At 32.5% G+C, this 22,861-nt stretch overlaps 1 protein-coding gene across 6 annotated transcripts in view; it reads left to right on the top strand.

The window, feature by feature from the left end:
- how (protein held out wings) overlaps positions 1-22,861 on the top strand; it is a 783,114-nt gene that overhangs the window by 720,587 nt on the left and 39,666 nt on the right. For all 6 annotated transcript variants that reach the window (XR_011336682.1, XM_069849715.1, XM_069849713.1 and 3 more), the window contains exons 4-6: positions 6,950-7,090; positions 11,352-11,454; positions 16,620-16,931. Coding sequence is in view for 5 of the 6 variants with exons in the window: in XM_069849715.1 (XP_069705816.1) it covers positions 6,950-7,090; positions 11,352-11,454; positions 16,620-16,931 (556 nt within the window). In the remaining variant the exon portion in view is untranslated. The remainder of the gene's footprint in view (positions 1-6,949; positions 7,091-11,351; positions 11,455-16,619; positions 16,932-22,861) is intronic.

The raw sequence follows: 22,861 nt of genomic DNA, 5'->3' as shown, positions 1-22,861 counted from the left end.
TGTTATCATATTCAAATACACAGTGTCGCAAACTCTGGAGATTCACATGGGTATATTCTTCATGGGAAAGTTCACTTTGGAAACTCTGTAGAGTTGTATGAGTCTTTAGGCTTTCACACTGGCTGTGATTGGAATTAGGCTTTTGGGTAATTCACCGTGTCCTTGAACTTGACATTTCCAATGTTTTAGAACTACATACAGGCTCCATCATCAGGATAAGACCAGAGAAGTCGCTCATTACACCAGGCTAATCCGGATGACTGAGCAATGGAAATGTCAATTTCCAGGACATGGTGGATTAGCCAAAATCCTAATTTCAATCCGTAGAGTTAATATCCTGGGGAGGACTGTATGATACTTTACTCATCATCATCATCGCCATCATCATCATCATCATCATCATCATCATCATCATCTTCAGGGCTTAAGCCATAACTGGCTTGTTCCAGTCTCATGAATTACAACTGTTGTATCCATCTCCTTTTCGGACTGCCAACATTCCTTACACTTTTCGTTTTATAATTTAAAATTAATTTTGGAATGCGGTCATCTTCCACCCATTCTAGATGCTCCATTCAATTATTCCTATATTGAGGTATTTTTTCTTTTAGTTTGAATATTTTGAGTTCTTTTGGAATGTCATCATTTCTTTTCTTATCCCATAATGTATACATCCAGCCACACCTCTAAAAAATTTCATTTCCGCAGCTTCTGTTTTGCGACATAGAAACTGCTACCACTTTGTAAAATTTAAGTTTGGTGCCTTTCCGCGTAGTCTTTAAACATCTAATTATTGTACCACATATGTAATTGAATTTATTTATTTCATTTGTAAAGTCTTCGTTTTTCAAATGTGATATGTTGCAACCGAGGTAATTAAAGCAGTTGACGTGTTCAATAGGTTTTCCTTCTAATATAATTTTAGTTCTTATTGTTTCCGATGCTCTAAATGCAAACACTTTTTGTTTTATTAGGAGAAATGTTTAAAGAGTAATTTTTACTTACTATATTTAATTTTAATAAGACTCTTTGCAGATTATCTTCTAAGGTACAGATTAAAACTTGATCGTCAGTGAACAATAATGTGTCTAAGAATGTATTATTAATTTTAAAATGTTCATCTAATTCCGTCATCCTTGTTCTCACGACTTCGTCAATAAATATGTTAAACAATAGCGGGGAGAGGGGGGCACCCTTGTCTTACTCCTTTGTTTATTTTTGCAGTACTATTCTTTCTGTTATTTGATCCTGTTTCTATTACAATTTTATTTTCTACATACATGCTTTTTATCACTGTTATAAGATGTTGTGGTATACCTTTCTGGGCCATTATACTCCATAATTTGTTTCTGTTAATTTTGTCAAAGGCCTTTTAAAAATCTATAAAGGCTATATAAGTTAGTACATTGTATTCTCTGTGTTTTTCTATTACCTGGTTGATTGTAAATATGCAGTCAGAGCAAGCTCTACCTTTACGAAATCCATTTTGAAACTCTAAGCTTATTTTTTCTATTATTTTGTTTAATCTATCCTTTATTATTGATGCATAGATTTTGTAACAAGTATTTAAAATACTTATTCCTCTGTAGTTGTTACAGTTGTGTTGGTTTCCTTTTTTAAAGACAGGGCATTTTTTTGCTATTCTACATTCTGCTGCTATATGACTAAATTTCCAACATATATTTAATAAATCTAATAATCGATGGTGCAGTAATTCAGAGGCATTTTTAATTAGTTCATTATTTATGTTATCAATTCCAGGAGATTTCTTATTCTTACAGTTATTATTGATACTATTTATTAACTCTTCATAAGTAATTGGGTCAATGTATTCATCTGCCTCTATTATAATGTTTTTGTTACTAAAAGTCTCATGATACTTTACTATAATTCCCAATTGTTTCTACAATAGTAGAGAGTAGAATGATGAATAATAGATTATGAAGAAGTAAAATTGATGGGAATCGAAACAAGTGGAACACTAGAAAATCTGTCCCAACATGGCCATTTGTCTACTAAAATTGCATCCACAATTGTATGTAGTATCCATAATTAAATATCTATTTGAAAACATTGACAACTTAAATATTATCTTTGACTATGCATTTTTATTAATAATATTACCTCGTAATACTTCAGTAGCTCTGTTGTTTTGAAGTCTAGAATTGGATCTCACTACGTCTCATATACAGAATATGAAAATGCAAAGAAGACGGGAAAGTAGGTTTTTCGCAATTCCATAGCTTTCTTTCTATGAGAAGTCACAGCAGGAAATATAATGTACAGTTATATTATTTAGCAACAGTTTGCATATAAAATTACACTAGACTGTGGGCATTGTAGCATTCCTGCTTATAATATGACGTGAATGTGGCATCTGATGATGTAACGAATGTAGTTCAGTATAATATTTCAGAACATTTTATGCAGAATCTTACCATATTTGCTATTTTTAATCTGTAATAGAGGTTTTATTTGATGTTTATTGCATTCTTTCTGATGCATTTGTTTCATTTCACAAGCCGCATTTAACTGGAATGTGAACTGTAAGTAAACAAATACAATGTTTAATTGTATTTTAGAGACTGAAATACAACTCTCATGTTTTTTTTTTATTTGCTTTTGTGTACTGAAGTTTATTCCCTAATATAAATCTTATATTTCTAGCAGTGGTTGTATTGTGTGTGTCAACTTATTAAACGAGGGATTACAGTTTAATAGTGCTGGAATTGATTTTGTTATTGTGTAGACCTATGTGTAAATTTTTTTGGTCAAGGAGTTACATATCGATGGTGTTGAATAGCAACCTCACTATGTTAAAATATTCAATTTTATAGGAAAGCAAAAAAGAAAAACATTTTAACATCTTGATAACAAACAAATATCTGACATAAAAAGTTATTTAAATATTTTAAATATCTTCTTATAAAGTTTGTATCAATGCCTTGACATAAGATTGTTTGCAGAAGATTCAGAAAGATACTGATAATCTAATTTTGTTAATTTTTTTTTTTTTTTTTGACATAGGCTACGAGGTTGCAAATTAATAATGTGTGGAGCAAATTCACTGCAGCTAACTTGTTGAAAGAATTGTCTTTACAAAAAATAAACTATGATATAATTTTATATCATAGTTAAGGTAAACAGGTGAAATTTTACATAATTTCGGACATTTCAATTCGAAAAATGCAGGCTTGGCACTATCTTCACCTTATACCACGAGATTTCAGTAAAGTACTGGTATTGTTATGTTAAAAAAGTTGTTCAAGATTGTGGAAAACTCGTTCAAAGTAAGACCATGAGATTGTAATAAACAGTTTAAGCATAAAATTGATTCTAAATATCAATAGTTGAGAGGTGTTCTTCAGATATTGTCAAGGAACCAAATTCACAAGAGAAAAGAAACTTAATAATGAGTGTTTTAATGGAAAATTTATATAATATATATATGTCCTACGGTACATACTAGACCTAGATTTTGTTGATAAGTTTTGGTTATTTTATAATATAAACCACATAAAATTAAACAAAAAAACTGTGGTATACAAGATTTAAAAAAATAAATTAAATCTGTTCAAAATGAAAGAATAGCCTTTACAGCATATTGGATTTCATACAACATTACTGTGGATTGGTAGTGATTCCACATTGAGTTGATTATACTCCTGTGTTGCAGTTACATTAGGCTATATACCGGTAGCTGTTATTTAAGAACATCGGGCAAAAGAAGATTGCATTTCTCATTATACAAAGCTCAGCAACAGCTGTATTTTAATGACTGGCTTGACATTACCCCATGTCTCTTGAGAAGATATTAAACTAACCATTAAATGTCATATAATTGTATTTGCTGAAATAAAAGATAGTAACTCCTATTACTATTGCAGTAAGTGACCTTAATTGCTTTCAATGAGGATTACTTCAATCAAGTTTAGGCTTATAGGCTATTTCACAAGAAAGTACAATTTTCTTAGAAACACAGAGGTTAAAAATGAGACAACTTATGGTAATTTCCCTGATTGATTATTTTTATTGCAAAATCCTATTTCAATGAAATGTCGAAAGAATATGATGTAAATTGTCGTGGTATCAGATAGAAATGGCCTACTGATTACAGCTCTCTCTCTCTATAAAGCTCATCATTATTTTGTAACTACCAGACATCTTTGAGATCTGATCCTTCAATCTTACCTTTATTCATTGTATCTCTGGAGCTGCAAAGTCACTTGTAGAAGTTCGCTTATGTCATCCCACAATACACGTTAGGTTACACAAACTGATAAGCCAGGTTTACACAAACTAATATGTCCCCTTCGAGAATTGAAAGATTAATTTAAAAAAAAAAAAAAGAAAACTCCATTACAGCCTCGAGAGCATTTGTGTGTGAGTTTTAATTAATTTTGGATTTCACTTCAAGGAGAGAGTGCGCTTCTTTCGCCAGAAATTGCTGTCTCACACTCTAGAAGTCTAGGCAGTAGTCAGTGTTTGCACCGATTTGACTAACTTAATTTTCATGTATTTACTTGTGATATCAAGTTATTCATTTACTCTAAATATATCAGAAAATATTTAGTGAAGTAGGTTAATTGAATATTCTCAACAATTAAAATAATAATACTAAAAAGGTAAAAAATGTTCAAATTAAGTAACATTTTCGTAACATATTTGTTTCTCATTTGTTACATCAGCACCATTCTCTGCCACATCGCAAGATATGTTGCCCTTATTTTTGATCACCTATTGTAATACAGAATGTCGTAAGATATCCATTTCAGTTACACATAGTATTTCTAATACATGATATGATTTAAAAAAATTATGGTAGGTATTATAGGTCACCATTTGAGAGAATCATTTTAGCATAATCTTTTAAAAAAAAAAAAAAAAAAAAAAAAAAAAAAAAAAAAAAAAAAAAAAAACTTTAACTTTTAATGACTATCGTAACCAGTACAAGAAAATAAATGTAGCACTTGCTAGAAGGATTAAGATGAAACAGTTGTTTCATCTTCATAACTATTTAAAAGATTGCCCCCCTAATATTGATTTCATATTCACTAACCATAAGCATATTCATGTGAACTATTATCTTAGCATCAGTTGTTATTGGATCCATTGGTGGATTAAACCAAATTTCAATCCGAAAAATTTTGACATATTCTTCAATTAATCACATAGGATGAATATTAGTAGCTATAAATATTGGAGAAAATATATGAATTATTTACTTTGTTCAAGCCACTAGTAACATCTTGAGTGTAATACATGTACGATGATATTACTAAGATTTATTGAAAAACTTCTGTCCTGAAGTGAGGTTGACCACTGGGATCCGAAATTAGAAGCATCAAAATATAAAGAAAAATGAAATGAGTAAAATAATAAAATTATTCGCTTTGTACATTTAAAACAAAAGTTTATGTGTTAACATATAAATGATAGTTTAGAATTTGAAGAAAGGCCTACACAATTTCCATCTCAGTCTTCTGAATCTCATAAAAGGGAATTTTAAAAGATTTAAGGATATTACATGTAAATTTTGGTAAACATCCCCTCACTCCAAATAGTAAGCCTGTAACATCCAGTTGTAAAGTGAAATGTCATATTTTTCACTCAGGAATGGAAGGCAAGGTAGGCTACAGCTCGCTTGTCATCATTTATCTGCAGTGCTTGATTCATGTCTCTCTCAAAGCATATCATAGAGTATAAAATCATTACTTTCTGGGTTCTTCGTTAATTTTTCCAGTACCGTAAACTGGGGTTATTTTGAACACAGAGGAAACTTTGACCATTTTTTCAGAAAATCATATTTAGGTTTCTTCATGCTGTATTTGTTATAGATGGAGGTAAATTATCATAAAATCATTCTCATACCAAATTTACCTCCATCTATAACAAATGCAGCATGTAGAAACCTAAATATTATTTTCTGAAAAAATGGTCAAAGTTTCCTCTGTGTTCAAAGTAACCCCAGTTAACGGTAATGATAATGTTACTTGTTGCATGGGCATGCTGCTAAGGAGCTATGATATGGTGCTGGTTGCATCAGTGTACTCTCACTAAGCAGCAAGAGTATTATAAAAATGGAAATAGTTCCCATTAAAGAAACAAGTTTCTGCATGTGTAAAAAGTTGCTTACGATTGGATCTACTAAATGTTACAGGATCGAATATAGACAAATGATGAAACTGCAGCTTTCTTGGTTGATTTTATTCCCTTTTAAATAACTTGACATTATGAACTAAGATTTTGGTTCTCTTGTTAAATGGAAATAATTAAACACTTATGACTCATCATAAATAACATGCTCTTTATATCTATATAAGAAACTGCACCCTCTGACATAGCCTATCTAACAATTGATGTGATCCTTAAATGTCACTTAAAACAAATTATATCGTGTTAACTGATATGAATTGGAACAAGTTACCTTTAAAGCCATCTTTTTATATGGTTTCGATGAGAGAGAATAACACTCAGCAAATTGTCTTCTTCTTATAAGACTGCAGCTGTGTCTCATGGCTCTGATTGGACCAATTAAATGCAATTGAGCTTCCTAAAATCGCATTTAAGCTATTAACTTGATTTCTTTTTTTCAGGCAAGTTGCTTATTTCTTAATGGCTTGTGTATAAACTTGGTTTTCTGGTATGCTAGGGCTTTTATCAGTAATGAACTGAAATTGATTAAATTATGAACACTCTTAATGTTGTGTTCTTTAAGTTATAGGAAGTTTTTTTTTTAATTTAGATCCTGGCTCCTAATAATACCTACCCTAATCCCAGACTACTGTGTTCATTTATGTGAACCTTGCTTGCACTGAACAGAGTACGTATGATATCCATTTTAGAATACTGCAAATCGGATAATTTGTTGAATTTGAATTATTAGTTTTTCTTAGCTTTTTATGTGTTACTAGGTCAAATGTGTGATATGATGTTGGTTGAATTACAGGAAGAGTTGAATAGAGGAAAGCCCAACTGGGAACACTTGAATGATGATCTGCACGTCCTAATCACAGTGGAGGACACAGAGAATAGAGCCACCATGAAGATGCAGCGAGCAGTTGAGGAGGTTAAAAAACTCCTGGTTCCCGTGGTGAGTGGATTCCAACTTAATGCCGGCTTTGACCGGCATAAATACTTTATAATTACTGATTAACTTTATAACTCTTTACTGTGTTAATATGAGAAAATTACCTGGCTGACTAGTTTCGAAGTGATATTCTTCATTTTCAAAGTCTAGATTTTATAATAAATAGTAACTTCATATAAATGTTGATATGCATAACTTACACTACTTGGCAAGTGAAAATGTAGTATAAAACTTATTTTCAGAAGCATTTATCCATTAAAATGCCACCTAACATGTCTCACATATACTCTTTCATATGCTTCAACTTTTTTCAAAGAACTTATAGATAACATTAATACTATAAAAATGCTACACAATTTTTTTCACAGAATATGTATTATATGTCTTTCTCGCGTTAAATTTTACCGTACCTGGTTAACATGTTTCATCCTGTTATGGGCCATCTTCAGAACTGGTTGGTGCTGGTCTTGGCACCTTTTATTTGTGTTTCCTGTGGTGGTGTGTTTGTGTAGTTTAATGTGGAGTCAAAGAGCGTGTGTGTTCTAAAATTGAGTTGTGTATTGAGAATTTCATTTGGATGTGTTTTTGTGTGTCTATATATTTCTTATTGTTACAACGTGCTGTGTTCTTTGTAACATTACAAAGAACACATCACAGCCATAACAAAACACTTCCGCATATGCAGAACACATCACAAATGCTAACCACACCTACAGAGACATAAACACAGAAATGGTAATTCTACATATTCAACCAATAAGCCAGAAACACATCCAAATGAAATTCTCAACACACAACTCAATTTCAGAACACACACACCCTTTGACTTCACATTACGCTACACAAACACATCCTCATAGGAAACACAAAAGGTGCCAAGACCAGCACCAATCAGTTCTGAAGATGGCCCATAACAGGCTGTAATATGTTAACCAGGTAAAATTTAACACGAGAAAGATTTATAATACATATTCCGTGTGATATAGTGTTAAAAGTTGTGTAATCAGGATGTACAATTTTTTGTGAAATTCGTGTGATGAATCTATTTGCGATTAATATGAAGTTTTATTTCTTGCAAGGATACAATGTTTAAAATAAAAGCACCACTTGAAGACTCTTATATACAGTATATTTTTTCATGATCTTGTTTTTTGTTGCACTTCTTACTATTGTTGACAGGCCTTGTAAGTTGGATTTACAACGTGCTGAGTAGTTGCTAGAGAAACATATTATTGTAACAACTTTTAACACAGTGGTACCAGTGAATTATACCCAATTTTCCATACTCAATTTTCCATAACTCTTGAGAGCATTTGTGTGTGAGTTTTAATTAATTTTGAATATTTATTCCCATGGACATGTCAGTGTCATTATGATGTATCAGATGTATTATAACACCAACTTTTATTAATATTTAAGCAAAATAATACTCCCTTGAATGTATAATAGTTACATTGACTAAAATGGTTAATCGTAAAAAACTCTGTTCTTCGAGTTACTCCACAATGAAACAATAATGCAGAGCCCTTGAAAAATAAATTTACTCTCTATTTTTAATGCAAAAATGTGGTAAAAATATACAGTATTTGCAATTCTAAAACTATGATCATGCAAAAAATAGTAGGCCTATGCAATATGAGTAGGGCCTACACATGTGTTAAGTAAGTAAGTGCATAACAGAATCTAGAAATTCGAACAACTTTACTTTACCTGTATATCTTCTTTTCTAACTTTTCCTCGATTCTGTCGTAATGCATTTACCATCTTTGTATCCCCGTGTACTATTTTATTTTTATTTGTGTATCTTGGTAAAGCTTACAATATTCAAGTCACTTATGCAACTTATTTGTTTATGTAATGCTCGATTACTGTGAAAGCACTGAGTTCGAACAGTTCAAGTACTAGACTAGTGTTAAAAGTGACTGTGGAATCTGAAATTTGTCTCACTGTCAGTGGTAATAATGTTTCAAGCTCTTACAAACCACTTTGTAATACAAAATACCGGTACGTATTTGCTGTTGAAGCAATAACTGTGTTAGGGACCATAATACAATACAGTATATTTTGCAGGACACTCATAGATGACTAGGCAATAATGAATTATTGTGGCAGTATTGAATAGGTTAGTGTGTTTGAACACAAGTTGGTATTCTTGCTCCTACATAACAGCAGGCTTCCTTTCACAAGGTCAATTCTGGAAGTCCATGGTGTTAATTTATGTCTCTTGGTGTGTGATTGTTACAAATATATGTACAAATTTATTATTTCTTAAACTTAAGCTCCTAGTTCACATTTAAATTTGGCTCATCTATCTTACTGTAATCATTACTATTCTTATATGTGTGTTATTCTGTGTTTTTGGCAACCCAGGATGCCTGGGCAGACTATTTCTTGAAATAAATTATATAATGGAGATACCAATGAATATTTATGCCTACTGTACAGTAGTTGTTGTTACAATATAATCAGAAGTTCTATTATAAGTTTGATATAATAATGTATTGCTGAAATTAACCAAATATTTATCATTGCTCCAGAATGTAATGTACTACTGTTAAGTGTAATTAGTAGGGTCAAAATTTATATGCACAAACAAAATCTGAAATATGCATATAAAGCAAGAAATATGCAAATCATGCAAAATCCTATTTTTTGTGGTATCTAATATCTTTCTGAAAACAAAATGTGAATGATAATTTTACATTAAAGTTCAATATGCACTTTTTATTTCTTTGTTTCCCTTACTTTTTCTGGCTGCAAAACACAACTAACAAATTTTCAAGGTTCTTTGTTGTCGTAATTTGTTATCTACAAAGATATTTTTTGATGATGAAAATGATTGTACAATATCACATGAGGTTACTGGACAAAATTTTAGTGTACGAATTGTGAGTCTGTAAGATTCAGGTTCAAGCAGTTCACTCTTTCTTGACACAAAACCTTCTTTATTTTGAGCACAGTGCTGCAACCAGTCTACTTTTGCCCTGACAGCCTTATCAGTAGGCCCTTGTGCGTGGGGAAATGTGTTCTGTTAGGGATTCTACTACTTTAAGTAATTTTGCAGGAGGTGTCATGAATGCAATCACAAAAACTCTCACCTCTTCCTCTCCCTCTCTCCCGCCCTCCTTCTCTCTCTCTCTCTTTCTCTGTCTCTCTCTCAAACTGTTGTTTTGATTAATTTTCACAAACGAAATTACATAAGTGAAGTACATTGCATGATACCATTCACTATGCTTTTAGAGGTAGACAAAGGAAACCTGCTTGTTATTTCAACTTTCTAGGAGGGTGTTTATTTTCCCCACATTTTAATTAATGTAAATTTCGTTGAAAATATCGCCATTATATATGAAGGACGAACATTAAGGATCTCATAGTTTCAGTTAAAACTAGATTTCCCTGAAAAACTAAATACTATTATATTCCTCTGTAAAAAAAAAAGTGAGGCAAATAACAAAAAACGTATGTATCTTCATATCATAAATATCATAATACAATACACTGTGAACAATTTATTTCTTCTATCTGAGATTGAAGAAAGAAAGCTGTAGACCATGATTATTACAGAGGAAATATGCCTGTTTCCTGCAATATACCATTCATACTTTCATACAGATTGTGAAACGAGCAGTTGATAAAGCATCGTAAAATAAACAAATTAAAAAAAGGATTAATTAATTGATTAACTAGCGGACTTACTCGTGTTAATTATGTAAGTTTGTGTGGCTTACCGGTACTGCTGTTTCAGTGCTTCATGCATCATCCTCAGAGCCTACTCAGAGTAGGCTCTGAGGATGGTGCGTGAAGCACTGAAACAGCTGTAAGCCGCACAAACTTACATAATTAACACGAGTAAGTCCGCTAGTTAATCAATTAATTAATTATATTCAAGTGTTAAAAATAGTGTACGCAAGATTCAAAATGAATAAAAAAAGGACCAAAGTTAAAGCATATACTGTCTCCACATTAATTTATTTTGTTGTAGAATTAACTCTCAAATTATAAATTGTACTATAGAGGATTCCAGGTTAAGAAAAAAGCATTGGATTTATGGGCCTTGCCTAGTATATTGTAGAAACTTTGTGGTAGGTAGGCGTTTCTATGGCAACTGATCATTTGATCTCTCATACTTTTTTCTTTAACCTGAATCCTCTCTCTCTCTCTCTGTCAGTTTATATATATATTTGACATGTATTTGCAATTGCAGTACATTGTGTGAGAACAGTAACCTGTCTTGACGGTGGCCATTTTGTTTTGATTTCAGGCTGATGGAGAGGATGAACTGAAGAAAAGGCAGCTTATGGAGCTGGCCATTATCAATGGCACATACCGAGACTCTAGCATCAAGGCAGTGGCTACAGTTGCAGGTATTGACTTCTCAAAGTTTTATACTTCATTCTTTTTATAACTAAAAGCACTAACATATCAGTGAAAAACACTTAAGTAGGCTACAATTAACAGTCAGGGAAATTACTTCATAGTGTGATTATTTTTCTGTATCTGCTTGTCGACTTGCTGTACAAGCTGCGCAAGTGACCATAAAAAATATGTATTTTATTCCCTTTTATTCTTTATTGCCTATTATGATTGGGCAGCAAATACACTGGAGAAAGTGGGGATTCACTTATTAAAGTACCGGTACCAGAATCATATCTTTTAGAAGAATATTATTCTAAGTTTGAAGGTAAATTCCTGGAGCTTATGAAAGTATAAGTATAGTCAGGAGAAAGGGGAAGCCTTTTGTGGATTGTGTGTAATAGTTTATTTAACATGTTTCTTAAAAACCAATGACTTTAATGAATCAATGTTGTACATATTAGTGCATATATAGAAGAATATGTTACAAACATCCTGCGCTGTGGCATCATGGTCTAAAAGGCATCCTGTCTAGAACTCGCGTTACGGAATGCGCGCTGGTTCGAGTCCTCGTGGGGAAAGAAATTTTCTCATAAAATTTCTGCTAGTGAATGGGATTGGTGTCCACCCAGCATCGTGATGCACTTTGGGGAGTTACAATAGATAGCGAATTCCGGTTACAAAAGCCAGATATAACTGTTGGGGGAATCATCGTCCTAACCATATGTACCTCCATTCTGGTTGGATGATCGTCCACCTCTGCTTCGGCATGTGGACGTAAGGCCTGCAACTGGCTGATGGTCTGGGTCCTTAAAGGGCTGTAGCACCACGGATTTTATGAATGTCAACAAACTTAAGGAGTTTTCAACTGATATTCCCCTTTCTGATCTGCAATTACATGCAACTTTTTATGTACAAAGTATTCTACGTATTTTATTTGCTTTGATATTTCATTTATGTATTGTTTTCACTTCTTTCCTAATATCAATTTTTTTCTTAATGTTCAGCTCTCTATGGTCAGATATGCTAAATAGATAATGGGTATGGATGAATTGATAATGAGATTAATAAAGACATTACATTATGAAATTTGGAATGTTATGGGATGCCTGAACCAATATTAAGAAAAGGTATTCAATTTGGTATGGTCTGGATCTGAAATTTTATTTGAATTGCAACTGTAGGAGATAAACGAACTAATATGCCTCTTTATTGTTTTATACCTTAGGTTAGTCTGAATTTAATTTGTACAAGCTTATTTGGTTAAGTTGATCTCAGTTTCATTTGTACAAGCTTAAAGTGGCTGTTTCAGTTAAATTTTTTAAAATTTGTTGGTATAAATATAAGTTTTGAATAATGAAAACGGTATCAGTATGTAGGCTACCTAGAAGTTGAAATAATTAAATAAACAAGAGTAGGCATACAATATTGTCCACTTTATGACTGAATGTGTCTTTTGTGGTCTCATATTATAAATGAGATGACAACTAGTAAAATGGTTCATTGATACCGGTACAATAATAAACTTATAGATCAGTTATATAATTATATATAGTTGAAAACCAGAGGGGACGAGAAAAATATAAATTTTATTAATTAAATTGGAATTTTGAAATGGAACTTTTTCCTCAGTATGAACTTTGCTACAGTTATGAACTATTTTCTGAATCCAAATATTTTTCCATTTATTTTTGGTACCTAAATTCTCATTAGCAGCTTGTTTAACTCATTCTGACCTGAATTTCTTTTTGATTTTCTACAATTATGGGTGCACAAGGTCATAGAGACACCGTGGAGAAGCAAAAAAACAAAGCAATCCTCTTCCTAATAACAGCTGGCCAAGGAACTGGAAAGTGCTGCACTGTATCGGTAAAGAACGAAACTACTTTTGAGGATACCAAATGGACTTATTCGAGCAGAAAGGGTTAATGATACTGATGTCACATGTTAAGAATTGACACCTTAGAAGTTTCACGTCAAATTTTGAATTATCAAATGCTCATTAGGAAGATCTAAAAAAAAAAAAACGCTGAATTGGGATCATAACAGACCAATATAAGTCTAATATACATGGTGATTCACTAGGATTCACTACCACTTACGGAGCTTATTTCCGAAGACATTCTCAGTAAAAAATGTCATATAAACATGCGTCCTAATCTCAATATTATTTTCAGAGTCACTAATTTGAAATTGGTAGTAAAATACCTATTTTTCTTTAGTTTTAAGGGTAAAAGAATATTATAAATAGGGAATTAACTATTCAGAAGTGTCATTTCTTTAATTGACTAGAAGCTAAAAATGTGTTGTTAATTGTTTTGTACAGATTATGTTTTTTTAATTTTTAACTATAAATTACATCATTCTTACGCACATATCACAACAGTTGTTACTGAAATCATACGACTTTAGGAACTTGAGTCTTTACAGTTTAATTATGCATCCTAATGTATGGTCTTAAAGAATTTACAGGAATGGCGTGATTTGTAACATTGTAATATGTGCGTAAGAAAAATGTAATTTTGTAGTTAACAAATCGAAAAAAAATGCTGTACGGAGCAACTGTGGAATTCACAACACACTTTCAGCTTCAGAATACTAGCTAATTAAAGAAACGATACTGCTTAATAGTTTATTCTTTATCTGTAATATTGTTTTACCCTTAAAACAAAAGAATAATGGCATTTTACAAACAACTTCAAATTAGTGTAACTCTGAAAATATTGAAATTAGGACATATGTTTATATGACATTTTTGTTCAGAATGTCTTCGGAAAAAAGCTCCATAAGTGGCGGTAAATCCTCGTGAATCACCCTGTATGTAGGATGATGCCGATGACTATGACAACGATAAAGTTTTGAATCTAAAAATAGATTGTGAAAGTGAAGTGAATAGAAAAAATACATGGTTCATTATTGTTATATTAACGAAAGTTCATCTTCACCTTCGTTATCAGTTTTTCATTTACATAATTATTCATGCGTTTTTCTTATTAGCACATCAACATGTAATTAGTTTACATGAAGTGTCTAAAAGGATTTTGTAGTGACGCTGATGAACATTAATGGGCTTGACACTGTGTTGCCAGTAAGATTCCTACCTGAAGATTAATTATACTAACTATCTAACCTGATACATGCTACAAACTGTAGTATCATTTCATAACTAGTAGTAAAATTCAGAATGAATTGTTTGTCTAAAGTATATTTCACTTTCTCTAGTATAATTATTGGCAGTTGTTTATTTGTTAGGTCTCAGTTTTCTGTAATTTGACATTTCAAAGACTGATATTGATGATATGATGCTTACTTTTTTAACATTCTGTTTTTGGTATTTGCTGTGCACGAGGGCCTAACTTGAGAACTACTAAGTAAACAATTGCGTAATTAATTTTATTTAATTTTTAATGCTCTCTTATGATATTAACTGTTCGTAGTAATATTGCTTTTTTATTGATAATGTGAACAGTATTTACTTTCCCAAGGTACTTGTTTTGAGATTACACCTTGGTAATGCCTAAGTCTGTTAGTCTGTCCATCTAAATGCTCTTTGTTTATAATATTGTTAATTTTTTAAACATAAATATAAACGTATAGCAAAATAAAAGTACCGTATTCCATCCCTTAGATGAACTTTACTGCCAGTTAAATAATAGCTATTAATGCAAAAAGTTGCGAAATAATGATAGCTTTTAAGCACGAGAAGTGAGGCGAGTGCTTAAAACGCTTAGTTTCACAATTGTTTCATACAAGATTTTTTAGACAGTCGCTCGAGAATCTCTAATGTACTTATATATTTTAAGTATAATAAAACTGTTGATTCATTCTCTCGCAATGGCAAACTTCTGATGTTAAAGACGAAAGAGTATTACATTCGTATGGAAAGATATAGATTTCAAGGCCTTCCGATATGTAATAGGCTATAGTGATTGTCTTGCTGGTTGTTAGGAAGTTGTTTAAGTGGAGTTCTACTTGTCATGTAATTTTGGAATATACAAGTAATTACAACGAAAATAATAAATATAAATGGGAACAATAATGAGATTCAGTATTCTGCTGTAGAACATAACTGTGTCCTGCAAGAAGAAAATAATGTATGTATCAAATCTCTAAATGTTATAATTTACAATTTAAATAATTGTGTTGTGAATATTTATAACAAATAAATGGTTTGAATTTATGTTTTCAATATTTCTAATTAGCGTGCTTAAAAGTACTTTTTTGCACGATAGTGTGTTTTTTCGTCATTACAGCAAACGACCGCCACTATTGGAAGTTGATTTTACTGAATTCAGAGTTGCCAACCTAGATAAGTATGTTGAAACATTAGAAATAACTGCTCTAGGGTTCTAATTAATAAAAATATGTAAAGCGCCCAATTGGCAAAAGTCTATATGACTCTAGTCTGGACAAAGTTGAGTCAGAGATGCACTAAGTGTCACACTGTTCACTACACATTACATTGGGAATAATGTCTATATGACTCTAGTCTGTACAAAATTGAATCAACGATACTGATCTCTTGTTACATTCCAAGGCATGGTAAGTATCACACTGTTCACTACACAGTTTACATATACACTCGTGGCAGGCCTGGTGGAAAGACTTCCTGGTGCAGATGCAGTGGTGGAAACCATGGATCACAAAGCACATCTCTACATGTCTCAGTTCATATTCTGCTCATATGCATTCTAGGGTTGTAATTAAAACTACTGCCACCTACCGACACCTATGACAAACTTCTTGCTGAGAATCAGTCAGCTGTTCATAGTCTAATGTACGTAGGTACTGTATATTAAGATTTTTAAAAATAATATTATTTTCAAAATATACTCACTCTGCTCGTTTTTCAAACTTTGCCTCGATTTTGTAAAAAGCACTTCCCAACCTTGTATTGTAATATACTATTAGGCACGGAAATTCACTTTTAAGCACGCTAATTTATGGATGCCATAATCGATGACTTTTCGATACTAAAATGAGAACCGAAAAAGTCGTCATTATGAAGTGACTGTCTAAAAAAATACATTGAGTCTGTTTTTACGTATTTTCTTACAAAAGTTAAGCTTTAGATATTCTATAGAAGCAGTTTATGCGACTTATAGGAATACATTACAAATTTAATTTTAGTAAGAGTGAAACTATAAGAAATTTCTTATTACTTACATTTGTGCAGCTTGTGATGAGGAATGGCGAAGGTTGACTGCAGCTGCAGCAGAGACTCAGCGGCTTCTCTCTCCAGGAATGCCAGCATTGGCAGCACCCATGCGTTCTGCCAACCCTCTGGGTGCACCACTAATTCTGTCCCCGAGGATTCCAGTGCCAACAACTGCAGCCTCTCTCCTGAACGGGTCAGGGCACCAGGGGCCACTTCTCTCGCCCCACGACCCACACGGTCTCATCTACACGCCGTATGCCGACTATGCCAACTACGCAGCATTGGCAGCGTCTCCACTGCTCACTGATTATGCCACAGCAGATCATTCGGGTGGGTTGTTTGCACGTTGACATTGACTCCTCCTCTCCCCCGTTCCTCTCAGGGTGGAGATAAACTTAATATATCTAGGCCTAAGCTTTACTCGTCACATCGAACCACTCGTACGTTTGCATGTTGGCAGAAACTTGCCATGGCTCTACCCCTGCGCTTGTGGAGACGCAACGTTGGTTTTAGGTTCAAGCTTTATATGTTGCCCTGTGAAACGTTCCCACCACCTATGCGTCGGTGGCTACAACTCTGGGTTTTTTCCCCTTTGCCTCCGTCAGGCACTCAAGTTTTATTTGTATGAGAATGTTCCCCAACGCAATGAAAGAATCAACCTGCAAGCAGCAAGCTTTTGTTCAGGGTGTGACACAAGTTTTATGCAACATTGTTTTCAAGTATTGGTGTGTTTTGTTTTAATGTAAAATTTTTCATCTTTGTGTTACGAGCTCGCATAATGTAAATGTCTTTATTATATATATATAAATATTTATCTTGCTCTGTATGAAGGAGGTGCTGTTTTAGTAGCTAGCAGCAATTTCAGTCAAGTATTAATTGTTCCATGGTACAAAACTGAAGTTTTGTAAGACACTTCATGTTGATTCTTTCCTCTGTTGAGGTGATGTGAAAGGGCTGGCCCTCTTGTGCGTGAGCAGTATACACATTGGTGGATAATATGATGGTGGATTTTAAAAACGTAGAATAATATTTTTAATATATGAGGTATACAATTTCATAGCTACATATATAAGTTTGGAGGCAATAATTGAGAATAAATTTATCGAAGGCACGTAAAATGTTTCATAATAATTACGTTCTTTGTATCAATTTTAAAAGTCGTATGTTACTTTTAGTCAATATTTTACCCTATAATGTATCAGTTGTACATTTTTACACCATGTAAACCATAAATGCGATTTTAATAGAATATTAGTTTATGGGAAAAGGCACCATACTATTTTAATTTCTACTCATTTGATATATACATATATTTTTTATTTTAAAAACGTACTTATGTAGGACTAAATAGATATACAGTACATGGCGAAGGACTGTCATAAAGAAAGCAGAGTCCATATGTGAATCCTGGAGAGAAATAAACATCTGGCCAAAAACCTGATCCGATGAAAAGTTTTTTCTTCCGCCCTTTGCTCCAATGAGAGATATTGGAATTGAATGAATGAATGAATGAATGAATGAATGAATGAATGAATGAATGAATGAATGAATGAATGAATGAATGAGAGTGAGTGAGTGAGTGAGTGAGTGAGTGAGTGAGTGAGTGAGTGAGTGAGTGAGTGAGTGAGTGAGTGAGTGAGTGAGTGAGTGAGTGAGTGAGTGAGTGAGTGAGTGAGTGAGTGAGTGAGTGAGTGAGTGAGTGAGTGAGTGAGTGAGTGAGTGAAGTAGAAATATGTACTTCTTCAGGAGGTAGAGGCTTCGAACAAATGATGGTACTGTGTATAGCTGCAAAAAATCCACGAAAAAACTTCTAGGGAAGAAGAATACAGTGTTACATTACTAATTATTAATTACTATTTAAAAACATAGACTAGGGATAACTTGGTATAACTTACGATATATTCTTTATACTTTTGTAAGTGTACAATTCGATGCTTTTGTGCATTTAATAATTTTCATGTTCTTTTGTGAGTATTAAAGAGGGCTGTATTTTATAATTTTCTCACTTTGCATTACAATAATTTTAAAATTATCTTTTATTTATCAGAGACAAGCCGACTTTACAAAGATTTACTTTCCAGCTGTTTTGTTACTGGGATTATGGTACTGCATAAAATAAAAATATTATTCATGTTTTGCTTCTTTGCACATCACTATCCACCATTGTAGTAGCGATTCTTTACCACAATATCATAGGTATTTTCCATATATTGCTAATGATTTGCATGATAGTCATGTTCCAAGAACATCTCGCAGTGTAACACACATTTTTATGAACATTGACCCACTATATTCTCATAGGAGCAATATTAATTTATTGTGTTCTCCACCGGGTAGCTTGGTTTTGAACCAAGAAATATTTGCCTGCTGCCAAGAATAGCAACTGAGATTCGTTGGTGGTTATTTGATACGATATTTATGTACTTGTGTAGTTTTATTTCTCTGCTTCTGAACCCATCCCTATGAGACATATATTGCATTTATCATGTTACATATAAGTGAATGACTTAAGCTCTCACTTTCTTGATTAGGGTTTCTTTTGAAGTACTTACTTAAATTGTTTGACTGAGAATTGTGAATTTTGATTGGACTGTTTGCAGTTTTAGTGAGGGGAGCCAACAAAATATTGTGAGATAGCATTTTTGACGCCATCCTCTGTTATTAATTGGGTATTTTATTTATAGTGAGCAAAAACGTCAAAATTATATTTTTACAGAAGGATGTGCAAAATTTTTTTGTCATTTAGATTTACCATAAATGAAGTCTGGTACTAACTAATATTGACGTATTTCCGCCAACCTTGATATTTCCTTAATACATTATAAAAATAATAATATTTCTTTGCATTGTTAAGATGAAAATCAGTTTTAACGCAATTTGAAAGTGTGTTGACACATTTCATTCAGACAAATTATTTACTAAGTGGTTATTTTATATAATATTGACAGCTCGTAGTTAAGCTTATTTTTCTCAGACTGAAAAACTTTGCTATAACAAGTCACCATTGAACATTTTCTTTGAATTTGTAGCAATCATCTCTTAAAACCAAGTCTATGAAGAACCAATTTTATTTAATTTTGTAATTATTGAATTGAAAATTTTATATGGTAGATATTGTAATTGGACATGTTTTACGTAGGCCTAGTTCCTTTCAAATATAAAGCCTTAATGTTATGTTACCAATTCTGAAGTATTTCAAGCTTTATTTGATTTATGCATTACTTGTCGAGCATTGAATTTAGTATATAAAGTATAGTGTTGCCCAGTTTTTATTAAATGGTAAAATAGTGTATGGAAATATATATTTCAGGATTATGATAATATGTAATTTATTTTTTGAATACATTTTAGGATTTACTAAAAAATTTTTTTTAATTTCATATCTTGCTGTTACTTTGGCAAGGATAAATTGTACCAGATTGTCGTTAATGGTTGCTCAAATGGCAAACTTCAAATCACAATTAGGTCATATTCATAAATGTCTCAAATCGTACTCATGGTTGGAACTATAGTTTTTATTTTTCTTTTTTAAATCCACTAGATAAGTCTTAATTCATCTCACTGCGATAAGAGAGCACATCAGGTAGTGTAGGCAGGAATGTTGTATTCCCAGAAAATTTTCCCCCAAACTGCATTTGTTGTTCCGTTTTCTAATGGAAGTTTTTTTGGATTTTTTTCGACTAAATACCTTAAGGAAAAACTTTATGTGAGAGATTCCTGACAAGATCAGGGATTACAACTGGAATATAATTTAGTAATTTGTTTTCTCAGTAATATATTTGTGAGGAAATGTATCGTCACCTTTTTTTCAAGTCTTAAATTCTTTATATTTTTCAGTGAATTGTAAAGCTTTATGTTTTTATAATCATGTTCACACAGGAACAATTTTTAACAATCATGCGTTTTACAAAATGATGATAGCATGAGATGATGAGACGAGGATAGTATAAATAAAAAGAAATGGAGGAAATTCACCATCGTGCACTCACTCACCTTCAAATGTATGTCCACATATACATGTTCGCATTATTACGAATTGATGTTAAAAAAAAAAACACAAAGATACTGACTGCACATCAGATGAGAATATCATCTGCACATGTAGCTTTCAGGTAAAGCTCCCTGTGAAGCAAATTTGAATAATTTCAAGGGAAAAATTGTTCTGGAGCCGAGTATCGATCCCGGGACCTTTGGCTGAACACACCAAAGCTCTTACCAACTGAGCTACCCAGGAACTTCACCTGACACTGTCTCAACTTTTTCCTTTACTGTAGATACGTTAACAGAAAACCACAATTTCAGTCACATAGAGTTTGTATGTACTCAATGTGGGTTTATGACATCTTTTCAGCCCACTCGAGTTATGTGGATATATAAAGGGGAAAGTTGAGACGGTGTCGGGTAAAGTTCCTGGGTAGCTCAGTTGGTAAGAGCTTTGGTGCATTCAATCGAAGGTCCCGGGAGCAATTTATCCCTTGAAATTATTCAGAATATCTATTCAGAATATCATCTATTTTAAACACTCATACGTAATATAGTAAAACTTTGATACATTTCGCACCAATGCCTTTTTCACACTTGTTTGGTTTTTTCTGTTGTCCCGGCAAAATTCCTGTACTTTCCATGTTAATTGATTTCAGTTATATGTTTTTCGTTTATACGTGTTTTACACTTACTTAATGGTATTTAAATCCAGGAGATACGAAACATCACTTATATGTTATAAATCAGTTTTTGTCGAAATTAGGTTTACTGTGAAAAATGTAAGAATGCCAAAATACAGCACGTGTTGTTTATTAAGATGCGGCCCACTTTGAAATTCTTGGAAATTCGAAACTGTCCATGCTTGCCTCCAACAGGAAGAGTTATCACAGTTTGAGGACATAATTTATTCATTAGGAGCAAGCAGTCCAAAATACTTTTTTTTTTGTATAATCACATCTCATTAAATTAGTAACAGATAAGGTAAGCTAATGTTCTGGATTAGAGTTTAAAATGTAATACATCATCAGCCATCTTTGGCTCTAAACAGCTAAGATTTTTTATAAATAGTCTTACAGCGGGTTTACATTCTTCAATAATATGTGTTATAAATTTGGGTATTGTATTATAGACTCAAAGATGGCTTAACTGTGACATTATAAATTTCTCTTGTCAAAATTTTACTAAATCGACTTAACTCATTTTCCCCATGTTGTTTTCAAATGCTATTTCAGATGTTATTAAACATTTTCATCAAGCTTTTTTTAGACTGCCCATAAAATTGTATAAATGAAGTTTTACTGTACATATTTCTGTGTCTGTTATAGTTGTTGCAGTTAACTATCTCAGACTGTCTTCCGTTTTCTTCATTATAATATGAGAATTTATTTGTTTATAGATACGGTAATAATAAATCATCGTACATTTGGAGCATCGTTAAAGAAAACATAACATTTTTTCGTACATTTGATTGATATTTGAAACTCAAAACTGTGCATTATTTTATTTAGCCACGAAAATTACGAATTGATAATATTAAAAAATTGAGTCATTACTATTTGAATACATATTTCATAAATAGATAAATTATTTTCTTCCAAAATAAATTAACTTTTAGCTGTGACATTTCATTTAGTAAATTTCGTGTCACTGAAATAGTATTTTGCTGTCTTAACATATTTATCCTGTAACAATAGTAGTTTTGTTTAAAAGAGAGATTATATACCTGTAATATAATGTAAAGTTACGTTTGTGCTGAGAATTTTCTCCATTTGAATGAACATTAAAATCATACCGTATACCTATAAGCATTTACTTAATTAGGTTGGTATTGATAATGTGGAATTCTGAATGTACTGTCACAATATCGTACTTGAAAAGTGCCTTTACGAAATCTGAAAGTCACTCACTATACATTATTTTAATTATGATTGTATACGAAATTCCTACAAGCGGAGGCATAGGTTGTTAGTATCCGAGGTCGCTAATTTATGTTCTACATTCAGGTCTTTCTTTACCAATTTCTGATTGGTTCCTAGAGCTTCACAAGTGCTAATATGTTTTACATCCATTTCTTCTAGTTGACTATATAACATCAATTAGAAACAGTAAAATTGTCAATGTTTTTGCATGATCTGATCATCTAGAACACGGCCATCGCAAAGTTACAGGCCTTACATCAGCAGCCATGACATCACAACGGATGTGCTTATGCCTCGCACACAGCTTAATTCCTATACCGATACGATTGTGTTTTACGTAATATGGCAGAAAATGTT

This window comes from Periplaneta americana, chromosome 16 (assembly GCF_040183065.1).
Source record: "Periplaneta americana isolate PAMFEO1 chromosome 16, P.americana_PAMFEO1_priV1, whole genome shotgun sequence".
Lineage (NCBI taxonomy): Eukaryota > Metazoa > Arthropoda > Insecta > Blattodea > Blattidae > Periplaneta > Periplaneta americana.
This window is presented reverse-complemented; position numbering and strand designations above follow the sequence as displayed.